Here is a 14,969-nt window from a genome sequence, read left to right as displayed (position 1 = left end):
AATAACATAAACTTATTTATCTATTTCCAGATATAATCAATGGTCCTGTTTTACCTCCAATTTAGGTTTCTTTATTTATCTCTTTTTTCGCTCTTCTTTCTATTTATTCACCCCCTGCACCCGCAGAAGAAAAAGTATTCATTTATTTTTGTACGAGTACAGCAATATTCTTGGTTTCTCAATCTTTGTTTAATGGGTTAGGGCTTGGCATATACTCATCTTACATTTGGTTGAGGCTTTATGATTGATAATTTGTTGTGCGGAATATAAGTTTTATCCCTATCAGTTACAGAGTTTATGATATTATAAGAATTCCTTATGGTATGATTTGGGACTACCTTCATGCAGAAGCTATGTTTGATGAATTGGATCCTTCCGATGACATTTTTCATCGCCCAGCTTCTTCCCCAGGTTATTGCTATGTCCAAATTTTTTTATTTGCTCAAAAGTTTCTTGTTATTTTCAATGCTGAAGTGCTACTGTGGATCCTAGCAGACCGAAAATTGGGCAAATTCCTACCTAAAGCTCGTGCAAAACCTGTTAAGGTTACCTCCCCAGCCCCCAAAACTTCTGATGCTACCCTGTATGCTCCTCCTCTCGAGCCTGTTGCTCCGGATGCTGATTCAAACCTTGAGATGGAGCGCCCCTATCTCCAACGTTGTGTTTCCAATTCCTATAGTGTGGCCTGTGACCACCATTCCGTGCAAGAATCTGTTGGGCAACTGAAGTCCACACATGCAGAACCCGTAGAATCTGAAGGTAAATATGTGGAGAATTTCCAGCAAAATCAAGGAAACATAGATCAGGTAAAGGTGCACCTTTTGTTAAGTTGTCACTTGCATGGTGGATAAACGCTATTAGTAAAATCTTATTGCTACAGGATGCAGATTTGTGCTTTAGCTTGGATTTTCCTAATGGTCACTTGAAGACGACTGGTAATCCTGGTTATGTTATAACTTGGATTAACTTTTAAATATTAAGATTAATTTATTTTGACACCCTGCTCTTTAAGTGTAAATTTTCATGTCATTAGGACCTGTTGATAGCTTTAGGCCAAAAGCTAATTCACAACATGACGACAAAGAACTTGGAGTCGAGGAATCATTCTGTGCCTCAACCCTCTGCTCTGGCTGCAACCAAACAGAGGCTACTCACTCTGAAATAAATGCAGCTCAACAACCATTTCAGGCTGAACAATCAATCCTTTTAAAGACCTATGGAGATGGAGAATGTGTGCAAAGTGGTGATATTGACGTGCGATCCAATATTGCAGAGTCAAAGGAACAGGCAAGTTGCCTTTCAATGTCTGAGATGTAAGTTATTTGATTGTTCTCTATATAAGTTTGGGTTCTTATTAGCTTCTAAATGCTATATCAGGCATCAACAAAGCTTTCCAGCATGGACACTCTTTACGACTTGTCTCATTCTAGTGGAGCCACTGGTAAGTAGGAGTTGCCAATTATTTTGACTAATTCCTTAGGGATATAGCAAGTTGAGGTAGGAAGGAAACACGTGAAAATTTCTGGTTTTGATCGTATCTTATGATTGATCATATTTTTGTCTTTAAGACGATATGAATTGGATCATGATTTTAAACTGTAATTATCATACTTTTCCGGAGCAAATATTTGCATCGAGTATGATGTGCAGTCGAATCATTTAGCTTCTCATATATAAATTGTGATGGATAATAATGATCCGTGCCATTATAATGTAAAATTTTTAGTTTCTCCTAAAAATTTCTTCATTAAGCCTCTTATTATTCTTGTAATGGAGTACAACATGAAGATTTAAGAGCAATGTCAAGGTTATGTATCTAAGTTTACATTTAGCATGTACAATTAGATTAACAGGACAGAACTTGCAGATAACTAAGGGGTAGAACATTGTTACAAGCATACCGATGTCCAACTTAACTAGAGCCTTCAGTGTTACATGGTGTCCAAATCAGGAAGGGTATCCGATACATTTGATCTGCAAACTCTAGTTATTATTTATGTTAGAGATTTATTGCGTGCTAGGTCTAGATTATGGTTGTAAAACTGTAGTTAAACCTTGTGCTTGTCATTGGTGAATGGGCCTCATGCTACTTGCATGATTGTCATAGAAGAAGAAACAGGTCTTTCTGTTTTTGTTGAAATGGATTCCTCAACATCTAGGACCTATACATTAAAACATTGAGTTGTTCATGAATTGTCTGATCACTTGGGAGGTTCATGTCATGAAGAACAATTCTATAATGCAGAAACGAGGTGGTTCTAATGTTCGATCAATAAAAAACTTAACTAGGTATGTTTTCTGTTCTGTTGAAGTTGAGTTCCCATTATTAAGTTAGCCTATGTTCAGGTTGCATTTATGTTCCTCAGTATGAACTCCATTATGATATTTTTGGTCTGCTATCTCTACTCTCTACACATTACTAATTTCCAGAATCCTTTTCATGTACTCTTTTCATTGACTATATTTTCATTGAGTGGTGGCTGTAAACAGAAGGTTTTGACACAATGTGCCATAAACATGTCATGTTATTACCATATACTATTCTAGGTATGGAGGCAATTGTTGAGGACGCAAACCTTGCAACTGCTTGCTCTGGATCAAATATTTTGTCATCCAAATTGAATGCTACCCAACAACCTCTTCTTATAGCAAAAGAATTCGCAGCCTCAAAATCCACTGATGATGGACTTCAAGTCTCATTATCGGATGATGATTTGCAAGCTTTTCCAGATAATCGACAAGAAGTGGTATCGAACGATTATTTTCCTTCAGTGCAAATCATAGTTTCAAGTTTACATTGTAGCTTATCTTTTGTGTGACCGGATTCATTTTAGGAGATGGCAATGCTTTCTGGCCTTGAATCACTTGATGAATTTTCTTTTCAGCACAATAGCACCACTGGTAAGTAGAGACGCAACAGATAGTTTTTCAACATATTCAATGTTTTTGAGAATTAGATATAAATCCAACCCATGCATGTTGAATAATATCATATTTTTTCTTAAACATAGTCCTATTTTTCATACGATTGTAGGCTTTGTTTGCCAACATGTTCTATTCGTTTCTCTTTTGTCTTTTAACGAATGCTTTGAGATGATTTGTTATCAATTTATTTTTCTTTCTAGACGTCGGACAAGTAGGCAAGTTCCAACCTAGAAACAAGTCACAACCAAAAAAGGGAACTGCTAAATCTGTTTCTTTTATTCTTCCTGATGCTTCCATTACTGGTCCTCCTCCCATGGGATCCTTTTCTGAGATAACGAACCCTTATTCTGTACAAGCGAAGATCGATATACCTGTGGACAATCCTTTGCATTCATCAATCATAACCTCAGACTGCAATGAAGGTGTTCAAATAGATCACCGAGAGGTGGGAGAAGAGGTAAACTTTGTTTCTTGTCCGCTTGTCTTTTATCAGCAGAACTTGTTATATGGATATTCTGTTTGCTATTATGATGCATTAGGGAATTCAGGCTGAAACTTTCAATACTAATTTTCTTCCAAGCTAGCCCCAACTTTGTATGTAGCAATCCTCCTTGAAGTGGGATTATTGTTCAAATTTTGCTACTTTCTGGTCTGTATTGAATTTTCTCTTTTTTTCTTTACACTTCTGTTGAATTATAGAGTTCAATCTGCTGGTTAATTTCATCTGATGCCCAGACTTGGATTAAGAGACATCACAAGCACTGGTTCTGCTGTTTGTAATAGTGTTATTGACACTGTCTCTTTTGATAAGGATCCTTCAACTGTAAAAACAGACTTCTTAGAGGATCATGCTTCTGTTAAATTAGACACTGATATTGACTCATTTGTTCCCTGATGACTTGGCCTTAGTGCAAACAGATTTTACTGAGACTTCTAACCTTAAGTTGTTGCCAATGACATTTAAACTTACTCTCAAGTAATTGGTAGTATCTCTAAACCTAGACTGATTATGTAAGGTAATTTTTATTTGATCACATCTTATGAGGTATGTCACCTTTTTTCCCAGAATAGAGAAGAAATCAGACCTCCAAAGGGTTTGGAGGATATTCATACCGAGTCTCAATCCCAAATTGTTCAAAAACTTAAGCAGCGGATCCATGAAGGAAGGCCTACTTCAGAAAATGATGAAGATGATGATGCTCATAAACCATGTAGGAAACTGAGAAAGAGGATAGCCAAGTGCAGTACTGACCAAATTGAAGTTGGAAGCAATGATGAACGTGATATTGACAACTTTAATGTCTCTCAGATGGATGACAGCCAAAGTGATGATTGTCATAGGGATGAAGATATGCCTAGGCCAAAGAGGACCAAGAGAAAGTCAAAGAGGCAGACAAATGAAATCGAAAAACCCACTCGGAAGCGTAAGAAAGCCTTTGAAAAACCTGATTCTGTTGTAGAGAATTCACCTAAAAAGAAGTTTCCTCATGCCACAAGGCGAAGGAGAAGGCAAGGTAAATGAACTTGCAGTCTTATGTAATGTTATCATAAACTCATGCTGCACCTGTTGGAAGAAACTGAATGAACTTCAGTTGATAATTCATTATCTTTGATATGTTTAGTGAACAAAGTTTTACTGCAAACACCTGAAGATGAGATTGACCCGAGACAGATTAGCATAAGAGACCTAATAATGCTTGCAGAAGCTAAGGAGCGGATAGCAGTATGTCTTTTTTGGCTGCTTGAATGTTATCACTTATAATTGGTATTGTTGTATGTTGATGTTATTTCAAATGTTATTCTGCAGAGTAAAGAAGCGGCGGCAATGAATAAATTATTCTCAGGTCAGAGGTACGAAAAATATCTTACAGGGTTGCAAAATAGAATGTTTCACTTTGTGGGTTTTTCAATTATTTATATATTGGGATCTCGTGCTTTAGATCTCGGATGTCTAGAGGATATAAGCATACTCTCTTATTCTCTTTTAAATCAGTAGCACTATGTATTTTGAAACCCTTCCTGGCCAGTGAATCTTTTTCTGGCTGTATTATAGACGGTTTAATTGTCATGGAATAAATGAAATCTAAGATATCTATCAATTTGACAACTATAAAAATGGACAGTGAATAAGCATATTGTTGTCTGATATATGAGGTCTGTAATCAATTAGGCTTGAGTTATATGTAAATGCAGACAATACATTTCAGTCATAATCAGGTTTGCAACATAAAGGTTCAAAAGCAGACAGAAAACTTTTGAAAATTCTCTTATCCACCATATCATATTTTCTTAATCTAAATACTTTGACAGGTAGGAACTTATAGAAGTATTGTCGCTAGAAACATGATAGTGAGAGGAAGATACTTTGAAAGACGAAGTAAATTAGTTATTGACTCTAATGGCTTTGATAATGATGGATGAAGGGCCTCCTTAAAATAATGAGTGGTGGCAAGTAGAAGTGAGAAACATTTAGAAAAGTGCTTTTGACTTGGCCTTTAGCATGTCATTGTAGTAGGAGCCTTCCCTGAGATTGTGCCACAAATTAACTTGCTTAGATTTACCTTTGAATTTATGTTTGAAGATATGCAGTGGGGCATGCTTGGAGTTCTAATTGGAGCTTGTAATAGTACTGTGGTATATTAGTCTTTGTGATTGTTTATTCATGTGCATGAGTGGCACATACCTTTGTGGTTTTTCTCCTCGGTTGTTTGGGCATCTCTCTTTGTGTTTTTAGGATCCTCTCTTTTTAGGCTTAAAAAAACCTGGGCTTGCTCATGGATTTTCAAGTCAGAATGGTTGTACATATCTATGATCTGTACTAAATGCATAAATTGTGTGTATTTTCTGATGAAAATTTGTATACTTAAAAAGGATGTATATATAGGACTTATGCACCAGCTCAAAGTTTATGATAGTGACTATATGGAAAATTAAGTTGAGTTACACATGACAAACACTGTATTGAAGCTCATGTATAGTTGTGCACTATCTGACACCCATAGATTACCACAAGTAGCCTCTCACTATGCAACAAAAGAGCATGAGAAAAAACCTACACGTGAGAGGATGAGATATGGATGAAGAGGGGAAAATAATAGGGGCATGTTGTTGCAAGTGAAGAGAAAACAAAGGTGAGTGCAAAAGAGAAGGAAGAGAGGTAAAGGGACAGTTATATATTTTTCTGCTCAGTTGAGGATCCTATTTTGTTAAAGATAAGCATAGTATATTTTTTATTATTATAGTTTCAATTGCTTTAAACATCAAAAAGGTAATGTTCATGTATATTTTCTTTTGACAAACAGATGTTTATCATAGGGGCTGGTATGTAGTAATAAAGGAAAACATTTGAATATTAGCATAGTAGTTATTGATGAGAAGGGCTGTGATACAAACACCATGAAAACACAAGATGGAAATGAAATTTTTATGGAAAAGGTTAGTAACATCTATAATGGCTGGGCATATCTTTTTAAACATATATAGGTTAATGTCCATCTCATTATCCATCATCTTGTAAGAAGTTCTTTGTAAATGCCATATCTAAGTTCCATGATTTGATCAAAATTTTTATATAACAGTACTAGTTCTTTGTCCAATAATGAGGACATTCTTTTTGGAGAGGATCAAGAACTGAATCATTCGGGTGAAGAAGCAAATCAGAATGTGCAATCAACTCCCAAGAGATTGAATTACCATTCTTACATGAACCGGCCACAAACTAGTAGATGGTCAAAAGCAGAAACAAAGTTGTTCTACGAGGTACTTTGATCTTGTCACACCATGTTTCTTTTTAGTTTATATGTAATATATGAAAAAAGGAATGCTGCAGCACATGTTTCTTTGAACTTGTTAGTGATAAACAAGCTCAAGATTTCACCCAGTTGGCTTGCATTTCTCTAACCCGTGGCCTTTGTTTTTCTGCTTTTCTTTTGTTCAACTCTTAGTTCTTGTGTACTACCGTAGATTCTCATTTCATTCAGTATGCACCAAACAATCTGTTCTGAATATAGCATTCTGCCATCCAAATGGAGGGTTTAATTCCCTATTAAAACCTTTCTATTGCTGAAGTACATGACTGCATGCTTCTTTATGCCTTAGTGGCTCTGCCACAGTTAGCACCTCTTTTGAAATTTGGAGGATGCTGGATACTGTTGTAGTGCAGTAAGTGAAACTTCACTTCGTTTATATTTTTCTTTGGTTTTGTATTTGTTTCTCCTTTCATCACACTGGCATGCATACTGTGTTGGCATGGCATAAGACCTCCATGCTAATGGCATGTACTGCAGCATGTAAAAGACAAATATGGCAACTGCTTCAATTACTACAGTTATTATATAGTGTAAAGCTTAAAGAATGCAATTTGTATTTTGCTTTTTCCAAAAATAAAGATATCAAAATATAAAATATAAGAAAAAGTAGGCAAAATGAAAATTTTGTGACCTTGATATATCTATGAAGTTCATAAGTAGAGAGAACATAGTAAAGGAACTAATTTCACGACTCTGTAGAAGCTAATTTGTAATAAGCTCTAACATATGTTCTCTTTAACGCACAGCTTCATATCCTCTATTTAAGTTCAACATGCAGGATCGTAGCTTTTGGTGACCCCATCGACTAGTTTTTCCTCTTCCCTCTCTGCTTTCTTCCTCCCCTCTCTCTCTATTTCTATCTTCTTTTCTTTTTTTTCCTTTCTCCTTTTTTTTGTTATTATTCTTTTGTTCCTCTCATCTTCCAGTCAAATTGGTCAATCATCCTTCATATCAAGGTTAGGCTTGTGTCTAATGGATTCCTAGGCTGATCATTCTTTTGTTCCTCTCATCTGCCGATCAGACCTTGTGTTCAATGGATCCATAAGCTGGTCAGAATTAGGCGATTTATGTTCATTTGTGTTTCTATATTATTTATGGAGGAGTTTACAGTATATTATTTTTATGTATTTTTTCAAGAATTGCATTAGAAGTACAATTTGAGTTGGAAAATGTATTACTTGAGAACAAATTAGCCTAGAGATTGAAAAAGGTGATTCTTTATCTACTTCAGTGAGGGTAGGACTTTCTTTAAAGGAACTACGAATTGCAAGTCTTAATAAATGAGGGGGTGAATGGGCTAAAAGGGGCATCATTAGTAAAGTTCTCATGAGTGCCAACATGGCATTGCTGTGGAACAAGATAGCGAACCAGCCCTAGACACTTCCCTAAAGGCACATCTAGTCATGTGCCACCCAAGCAGCTCTTGGGTGCCGTGTTGGCTGACACTCCACACCACTCCGTGGAGCAAGAAATCCCCAAAATGGTTGCTTAATGGCTTGTTTCTAAGCAGTTTTGCCTTTGTGTGTCGACTGCACATAATCCGCACTTACAAGACTAAAACGATCACAAAAGCCAACCAAGCCTATTGCAAGCCCCTGTGCAAAGCATAAACAAAATCAAAAGACATGGGTATACACAAGTATTTCATCAAACACCTCATTCACATTTTTGTTCGTGACATTCTTCCCCACTTATTCTTTTAACATCATCGTCGAAACCTTTGCGGATGTTGCATCTCCTTACTTTTGTTGAATCTTCAATCTTCTACTCCAGTTGCAATGCATCTCTTGACTCCTAATTGCTCTCTACTGTTGTTGTTGAGTAGACGAACTTTAATCGACCACGTTGCTTCAACTTGCTAATGACTCTAACTTGGTGTGGGGTCGATCAAGTTGTGTAGATCTTTGTTGGTTCGTGTAGATCTTATAGATAATGGAAAAGACCTTCCTTGTTATGCGATAATATCTCAAACGTCTCGCGCTGCTTGAACTAGGTAGATGCTTGTTGGAGCTTTAAAGTGTATCACCTCGCAGACTTTGAAGCTTTTGAGGTTTTTTGCCCATTTGATTTCTCTTTTATTTAGTTGTTGCCTCCAAATAGGTTCGCATCACTTCTGCTTTCGATTGACATTTTGTTGGGAAATGAAGCGGATTGTCTACTCTCGGTAGAATCGATCACTATTGGTGAAGATTTGACAATTGTTGTCTTTTATTAAGTTTCTTTGAAGGGTCTTTGAACATGTGCATAGCTTCTCTGTTGGATAAATAAGGGAACTGAGGTATTCGGTTTTGTCCATTCTTTTAAGAGTTGAGAAGACAAAGGTTACTCGACTTCGTTTGTTTCTTCGAGGGTTGTATTTCATGTATCGAGCTGGTTACTAGCCTTATTCTTTGCTCACACTTTTGAAGCATCCGAAGTGTTTGTACTCCTTGCATTGAGTTGGCTACTATGATTTACCTTCTCATTGAATAGTTCGAGGAATGCGACACACACAGGAGAAGTTTCGCGAAGGACTTGATCATCCAAAATATGATTGGGAGCTACTGGGAGCCTCACATTGATGAACAACACGATGACAAGAAGAGCTATGGATTCAAGGAGTGAATGTCATGGTATCACAGAGGTAGGTCTTCCGTGCGTGCATCGAATTTTGCATCAGATGAAAACTTTGATCATCAGTATATGGGGGCTGTGTTTCATCGAGGGGGAATTATGAGTGCAAGTACTAGTGAGCCCCATCGGGGGACTTGATCATATAGAGGTATGATAGAAGGGGTTGGATTGCTTCAGAGCTCATATTCGCTTAAGAGAGTTTGGTAAGTCAGATGACAAGGTTGAGTAAGCGAACATTGCTATCAAGGATGCAATGGAGAACAGAATCGACACGAGCTCTGCAACATGATGGTGGAGCTTTCATGGAGTCATTGATCCTTTGCTCTTATGGAGGGAGAGCACATGATCGTGAGAAGGGGCCGAGGAGGTGGAGACTGTAAATACAAACTCCAAATACCGAGACAAGGTCGAAGGGCAGAGTCCAAGGAACTTCGTAAGACCACTGGGCTTCTCATCAAAATATTTGAAAGTGCGGGACTTCGGGCCGATGCAGGAGTGCTCGACCAAGAAACGGGGAAGTTTGATAGGTTGTATCGTAGATAGTCGGTAGAATAATCATTACACAAACACATGTTATTTTCTAATTATTATATTAAGGAATTTAACATTGAGGATGTTCGTGATATTTTAAAAATATTTGAGGGGAATTAAACAGATATTTAACCATTTGACAAGGGTATGTCAGAATATTTTTCCAGAATAAAAAATATAAAAAATTCATAAAATAAAGATATGAATTATCGGAACTCAGAAGTCATTTTTGACTTGCTGTTTCCTCTGTACGAGTACTGAATAGCCGGTCCTAATTACTTGATCTAAGGGACCAGTGAATTCAGTGCCTACAGTGAGGGTAATTTGGTCTCTGGAAAGTTTGCTTGATGTTCCTCAATATTGATCTTTTGTGCAAGAATGACAGGAAAATCGATTGGGTAGTTCTTTAATTTTTTGCTGAACTATTGGTGGTATGCTTTAATTTTATTAGGTGTTTCTGATCGAATTTTCTGTGTGCTGATTGAATGTGTAGGCTATTCACCAATTTGGGACAGATTTTGCAATGATACAACAGCTGTTCCCTAATCGCACACGCCATCAAGTGAAACTAAAATTCAAAATTGAAGAACGCAAACATCCTTCTCAAGTCCATGATGCTTTACTTCGTCCTTCCAAAGGTAAGAAATTGATTTTTTGCTGCTCCCAAAATTTTAAATTCTCTTAGTATGTGACTGACTTTTTGCTACTCACTTAAATTCTCTTAGCTTGATCTTAGCTTGATCTATCACCTGATGTTTAATTTAAGTTCTGGTTTTGCTATGAAGACAGATTTCTTCAATACTATAAAATGTTAGATTGAGTGAAGCAATCTATTGTACTTATCTGAATGAGTATAAATTCTATTTGTTAAATAAGATCAACAATTTGACATCAGAAAGCAGAAATCAGCTATCCAAGCTATTTGAGAAATTTGATGCAAAAAAGGAATGAATTGAAGTAGAATTTAATAAAAATGGGGAGAAAAGGAGTTGCTGGTAGAGAAGAAAAAAAAGAGAGGAATTCGGTGAAAGAAAGGGGAAAATGATGGGAAAGACACTGACATGGGTGGTAGGCCTACTGCCAGTAAACTCAATACCAGTAAAATACTGGGTAGTAACCTGGTACGAATTTCAATTCGGTGAAGTTGCTTGTCTGTGTGTTGGCTTGTGGTTAAACCGATAAACACCCAACCAGTATTGGCTTGTCCAAATGTATTCGGGTCCTCCTTTCTCTGGAAAAGAGATGTAGAATGGAATAACAGAACTAAATTCTTGTAAATATTTGAGTTGCAGCATCTGCAACACAATGTCATGAGATGGCCTTTAAGTGGATGAGGAACCTTTTCTTCTATTTTTTTGACATCAGCACAACGGTAAGATCCTTCCTTTGTGATATAGATATTTGTGAGAGCCTCTTGCACTAGATTTTTCACCTTCATAATAAAATAATTAGTTCACTTAGGTTTTAAATCACTGTGTTGTATTTTTCAATTAATGTGCATCATGACCATCCAAAATTGTACCCTAGTGTGTTAGGATCAAGGGTCGGCACTAAGAGGGGGGGGTGAATTAGTGTAGCGGTAAAATAACGTCAGTTTAAAACTTTCGTACGATAAAAATCGTTTACGTCGAAAAATGATCTTGGAAATATCTTAACTTGAAAGCGTGTTCGTAAAGGTGTGCAGCAAAAGTAATGAGGAAGTAAAGCATATATGGAGGTTTGCAGTAAGGTAAATAGCAATAAGTAAATGCAAACCAGAGTTTTAGAGTGGTTCGGTCAACGTGACCCACATCCACTTTCGGCTTCCTCCTCCGACAAGGTCACCGACGTCCACTCGAGGCCTTCCTTCAATAGGCGAAGGTTAATCACCTTTTACACCCCTCTTCTCCTTTTATCGGGTTTAAGAGATAACCCTTACAAGCACTCACTCTCCTCTCTTAAACAGAATTCTAACACTTAAGAGTTGGAGGAGGGAATTTCTAAAGAGATTGCAGCAGCGTTTCTTTGCTTTTAGACTCTCTATGCTTGTGTGCTTTAACCAGGGATGAGAGGGGTATTTATAGGCTTCAAGTTGATTCAAACTTGGAGCCTAAAACTTTCCCATCCCGAGTTCCCCGGGCACGGGCGGTACCACTGCCCAATGTCAGTCACACTTACACTGCCTTGGGCAGTACCACCGCCTGGGGGGCAGTGCTGGGCGGTATCATCGCCCAGACTGGCGGTACCACTGCCTGACACAGTCTCGAAGACTGTGCCACGACGGTGAGACTTCTTGGGGCATTGTTTGGGCCTCTTATTGGGCCCAACATAGTTCTTACATGGGCTTAGCTGGCCCCTAATTGGGTTGGCCCAAATCCAAGCCCAATTACATACTAACTACGAAATCCTAAGACATTTGCTAAGCTAAACGAGTCCCTATGTCTATTCTTCCGGCGAGCTTCCGGCGAACTTCCGACGATCTCTCGGCAATGTTCCGGCGGACTCCCGGCAAGCTCCTGGACTTCACAACGATCTTCTTGGCGAGTTCCGACGAGCTTCTCTGGCAAGCTCCGAGACTTTTCGGCTGGTTCCTCCAGAACTTTTGACCAACGTCCAGACTTACGACGAACTCTCGAACTCCCAACGTAATCGCGTCCTTGACTCAGGGATTTCATTTTGCTTCATGCCTTGCTATCGTAGTTAATCCTGCACATGTAAAACATACTTTGATCTAGACAATTAATACTAAGCATTAATCAAGTTGTCCGGCATGTCATTGGTCCCTCGACGCTTCGTCCGATTCTTCGGCGCATCGTCCTCTTTTGCGGTCTATTGCCTAATCGGCCAGTTGACTCCGTAACTCCGATATCCTCGGCACAAATCCGCTCTTCTTGGCTCGATGCCCGAATCCACTGTCCGAAGCCTTATATCGATACGTCGACCGATCCACCGGTCCGACGTCCAATCTTCTGACATGTTTTCCTTCGGCACAACATGATTCTTCCTGCTTTAATTGTCTCATCTTGATCGAAGCATCCTGCGTCACTCAAAACGCAGATTAAAACATAAACACTTATCGATTGGTTTCATCATCAAAATCCAAGATTCAACATAGTGGTGGGGGTTCATGGCAGTCGTTTGAAGATAGCCCACACATTATGCAAGATACAGTTGAGATGTGATCATAAGTCTCACTTATGCATCATGATACTTTTTTTTTTTTCTTTCAACAAAAGTATTCATCGTTAACCTTGCCATATAAATTCCCCCCCCCCTTTCGTATTTGTGGTATTTTAGTTCTAGAATTACAGATAAATTGATGCCGTTGTCGGAGAAGAAGAGATGACTTAGCACTAGATACGGTGGTAGGATCCCTCACTCCCATGATTTTAGTCGAGTCAAAGAGCTAGAGAACATTAGAATTATTAAACACGATTTTTATATGTTATTTGATCAGTAATTCCATCATTTAATTATTAACTCGAATGATATAATACTAGTAATAATTCAGATGTCTAGGAAGTTTTCAGGAGATTCAGTTGATGTTTACTTGATCAGTAATTGTAATTTCATATTGCCACAACTAGCCACAAATATGTATGAGGATGGAAGCTTGATGGAGGTAAAGAAACCATCAGAAATGTGCCTTTTGGAGGGCGTCAGATTGATATGTTGCACCTTATGTTTGATTAGTAGCCTGCTCATTTATCCGAAACTGTGTGAGGCTTTGCAGTAGCTTCTTACTGATAGTCCTATGCCAGGTAGCTCTTCTGCTATCATCATGTTCTTTAATTAATTTGGAAGCACGTTAAACATAAAGCCTGAAATGATTATATCTGTTTCATCAGGTTTATTTATTCATGTATTTTTGGAGATGTCACCATATACAAATAAATTAAGCCATTGTGAAAATGCATGTGAAATTTGATACGCTTAATCCTGATTATTATTATTTTTGGCAGATCGTACACACGTTATGCAAGTAATTAAGCAGCTCCAAACTAGGGCAAAGCCAACTTCCAACGGAGAGACAGATGGTGATCAGGTGAATGCATTTCAGGATGGCGTTGGTAAAAAGGAGGTATCCCTTGAACATCTCTCTAGAGATAAATCTGCTTGGTCACCCAGGATTCTAACGTGATTTATCGGAATCTGTTGTCCAAGCAGGAAGAAACAAGTGGTGTCCAGAGTGACCAAGAGCAGCAGAATGATTGTGAAGTTGAAGTTGAGGGCCCTGAGGAGTTGGATGATTCGAAAGGTGAAGCCAATAGTCCCTCGAATTTTGATGAGCATCAGGATCTGTTCGAGTGGGATGGTGTTACTTCCCCTCAAGACACGGAAAAAGACACTCGCTGGGTGATCTGAACCGTGGTTGGACCCCTATCCTCCCTCTTCCTGCCTGCCTGCCTGCCTGCCTTCCCACGGAGTATCAATTATGATATTGATTAACTACTTCCTCTATTTTATTATCTTCTTGTATCATAATTTTATTTCTCTCGATGTTATCGTGTGTTGAGATTTGGGTTTCATGTTGTTTGAAGGGGACATTCGCAACTTTCCACGATAGCAAAATGTTTGCCTCTGGAGTTACTTTCCACGTGAAAGCTGGTTGCGCTGCTTTTGCAGTGCAGTGCCAGACGCTTGTTGGAAATTTAATCGAGATAGATACTCATTTCTCCTTGGAACTCCGTATGGATGCGTCTTTTATTTGTTCAGAATCGAAATAAAGCTTAAAAAAAAAAAAAAAAGAATCAACATGTCGTTCCTGCCGTCCCTTGCGGGATGATGATCGGTCGGATATGCTAACCCGGAGTTTCTCACACGATCGACGCTTGTCAGACGACGCCCAACCACTTTTGCCGGTGGTAAAAGGGTTCTGCAGCCTGTTGTTCCAGAATCGGTCAAATCCAGTGATGACCATTTCTGATGGCGAGCTGAAAGCACGCTTCCGCCCGCATGTTGCTGGTCCCAACCACAGTCTTCCCCTTGTAGAGCGAGTGGCCTACAGCTCTCTCGATGAAGGAAGGATGATGATGACTCGGCGGCGGCTTCCGTCCGGGGATGTTCAGAAAGGTCACCGATCATGTTGTGCTGACGTTGCGATGATGTCAT

General features: G+C 38.5%; 1 protein-coding gene across 1 annotated transcript in view; it reads left to right on the top strand.

Moving 5' to 3' along the window:
• Positions 1-14,545, top strand: part of LOC135606320 (uncharacterized) — a 15,547-nt gene extending 1,002 nt beyond the window's left edge. The window contains exons 2-16 of the mRNA XM_065097373.1: positions 349-411; positions 496-806; positions 881-935; positions 1,034-1,287; positions 1,378-1,441; positions 2,548-2,747; positions 2,835-2,901; positions 3,126-3,382; positions 3,992-4,439; positions 4,548-4,648; positions 4,733-4,776; positions 6,504-6,684; positions 10,372-10,516; positions 13,820-13,938; positions 14,025-14,545. Of these exons, the coding sequence (XP_064953445.1) occupies positions 354-411; positions 496-806; positions 881-935; positions 1,034-1,287; positions 1,378-1,441; positions 2,548-2,747; positions 2,835-2,901; positions 3,126-3,382; positions 3,992-4,439; positions 4,548-4,648; positions 4,733-4,776; positions 6,504-6,684; positions 10,372-10,516; positions 13,820-13,938; positions 14,025-14,222 (2,502 nt within the window). The 5' untranslated portion in view covers positions 349-353 and the 3' untranslated portion in view covers positions 14,223-14,545. The remainder of the gene's footprint in view (positions 1-348; positions 412-495; positions 807-880; positions 936-1,033; positions 1,288-1,377; positions 1,442-2,547; positions 2,748-2,834; positions 2,902-3,125; positions 3,383-3,991; positions 4,440-4,547; positions 4,649-4,732; positions 4,777-6,503; positions 6,685-10,371; positions 10,517-13,819; positions 13,939-14,024) is intronic.
• Positions 14,546-14,969: the final 424 nt, after the last annotated feature.

Source organism: Musa acuminata, chromosome BXJ2-2 (genome assembly GCF_036884655.1).
Source record: "Musa acuminata AAA Group cultivar baxijiao chromosome BXJ2-2, Cavendish_Baxijiao_AAA, whole genome shotgun sequence".
Classification (NCBI taxonomy): Eukaryota; Viridiplantae; Streptophyta; class Magnoliopsida; order Zingiberales; family Musaceae; genus Musa; species Musa acuminata.
This window is presented reverse-complemented; position numbering and strand designations above follow the sequence as displayed.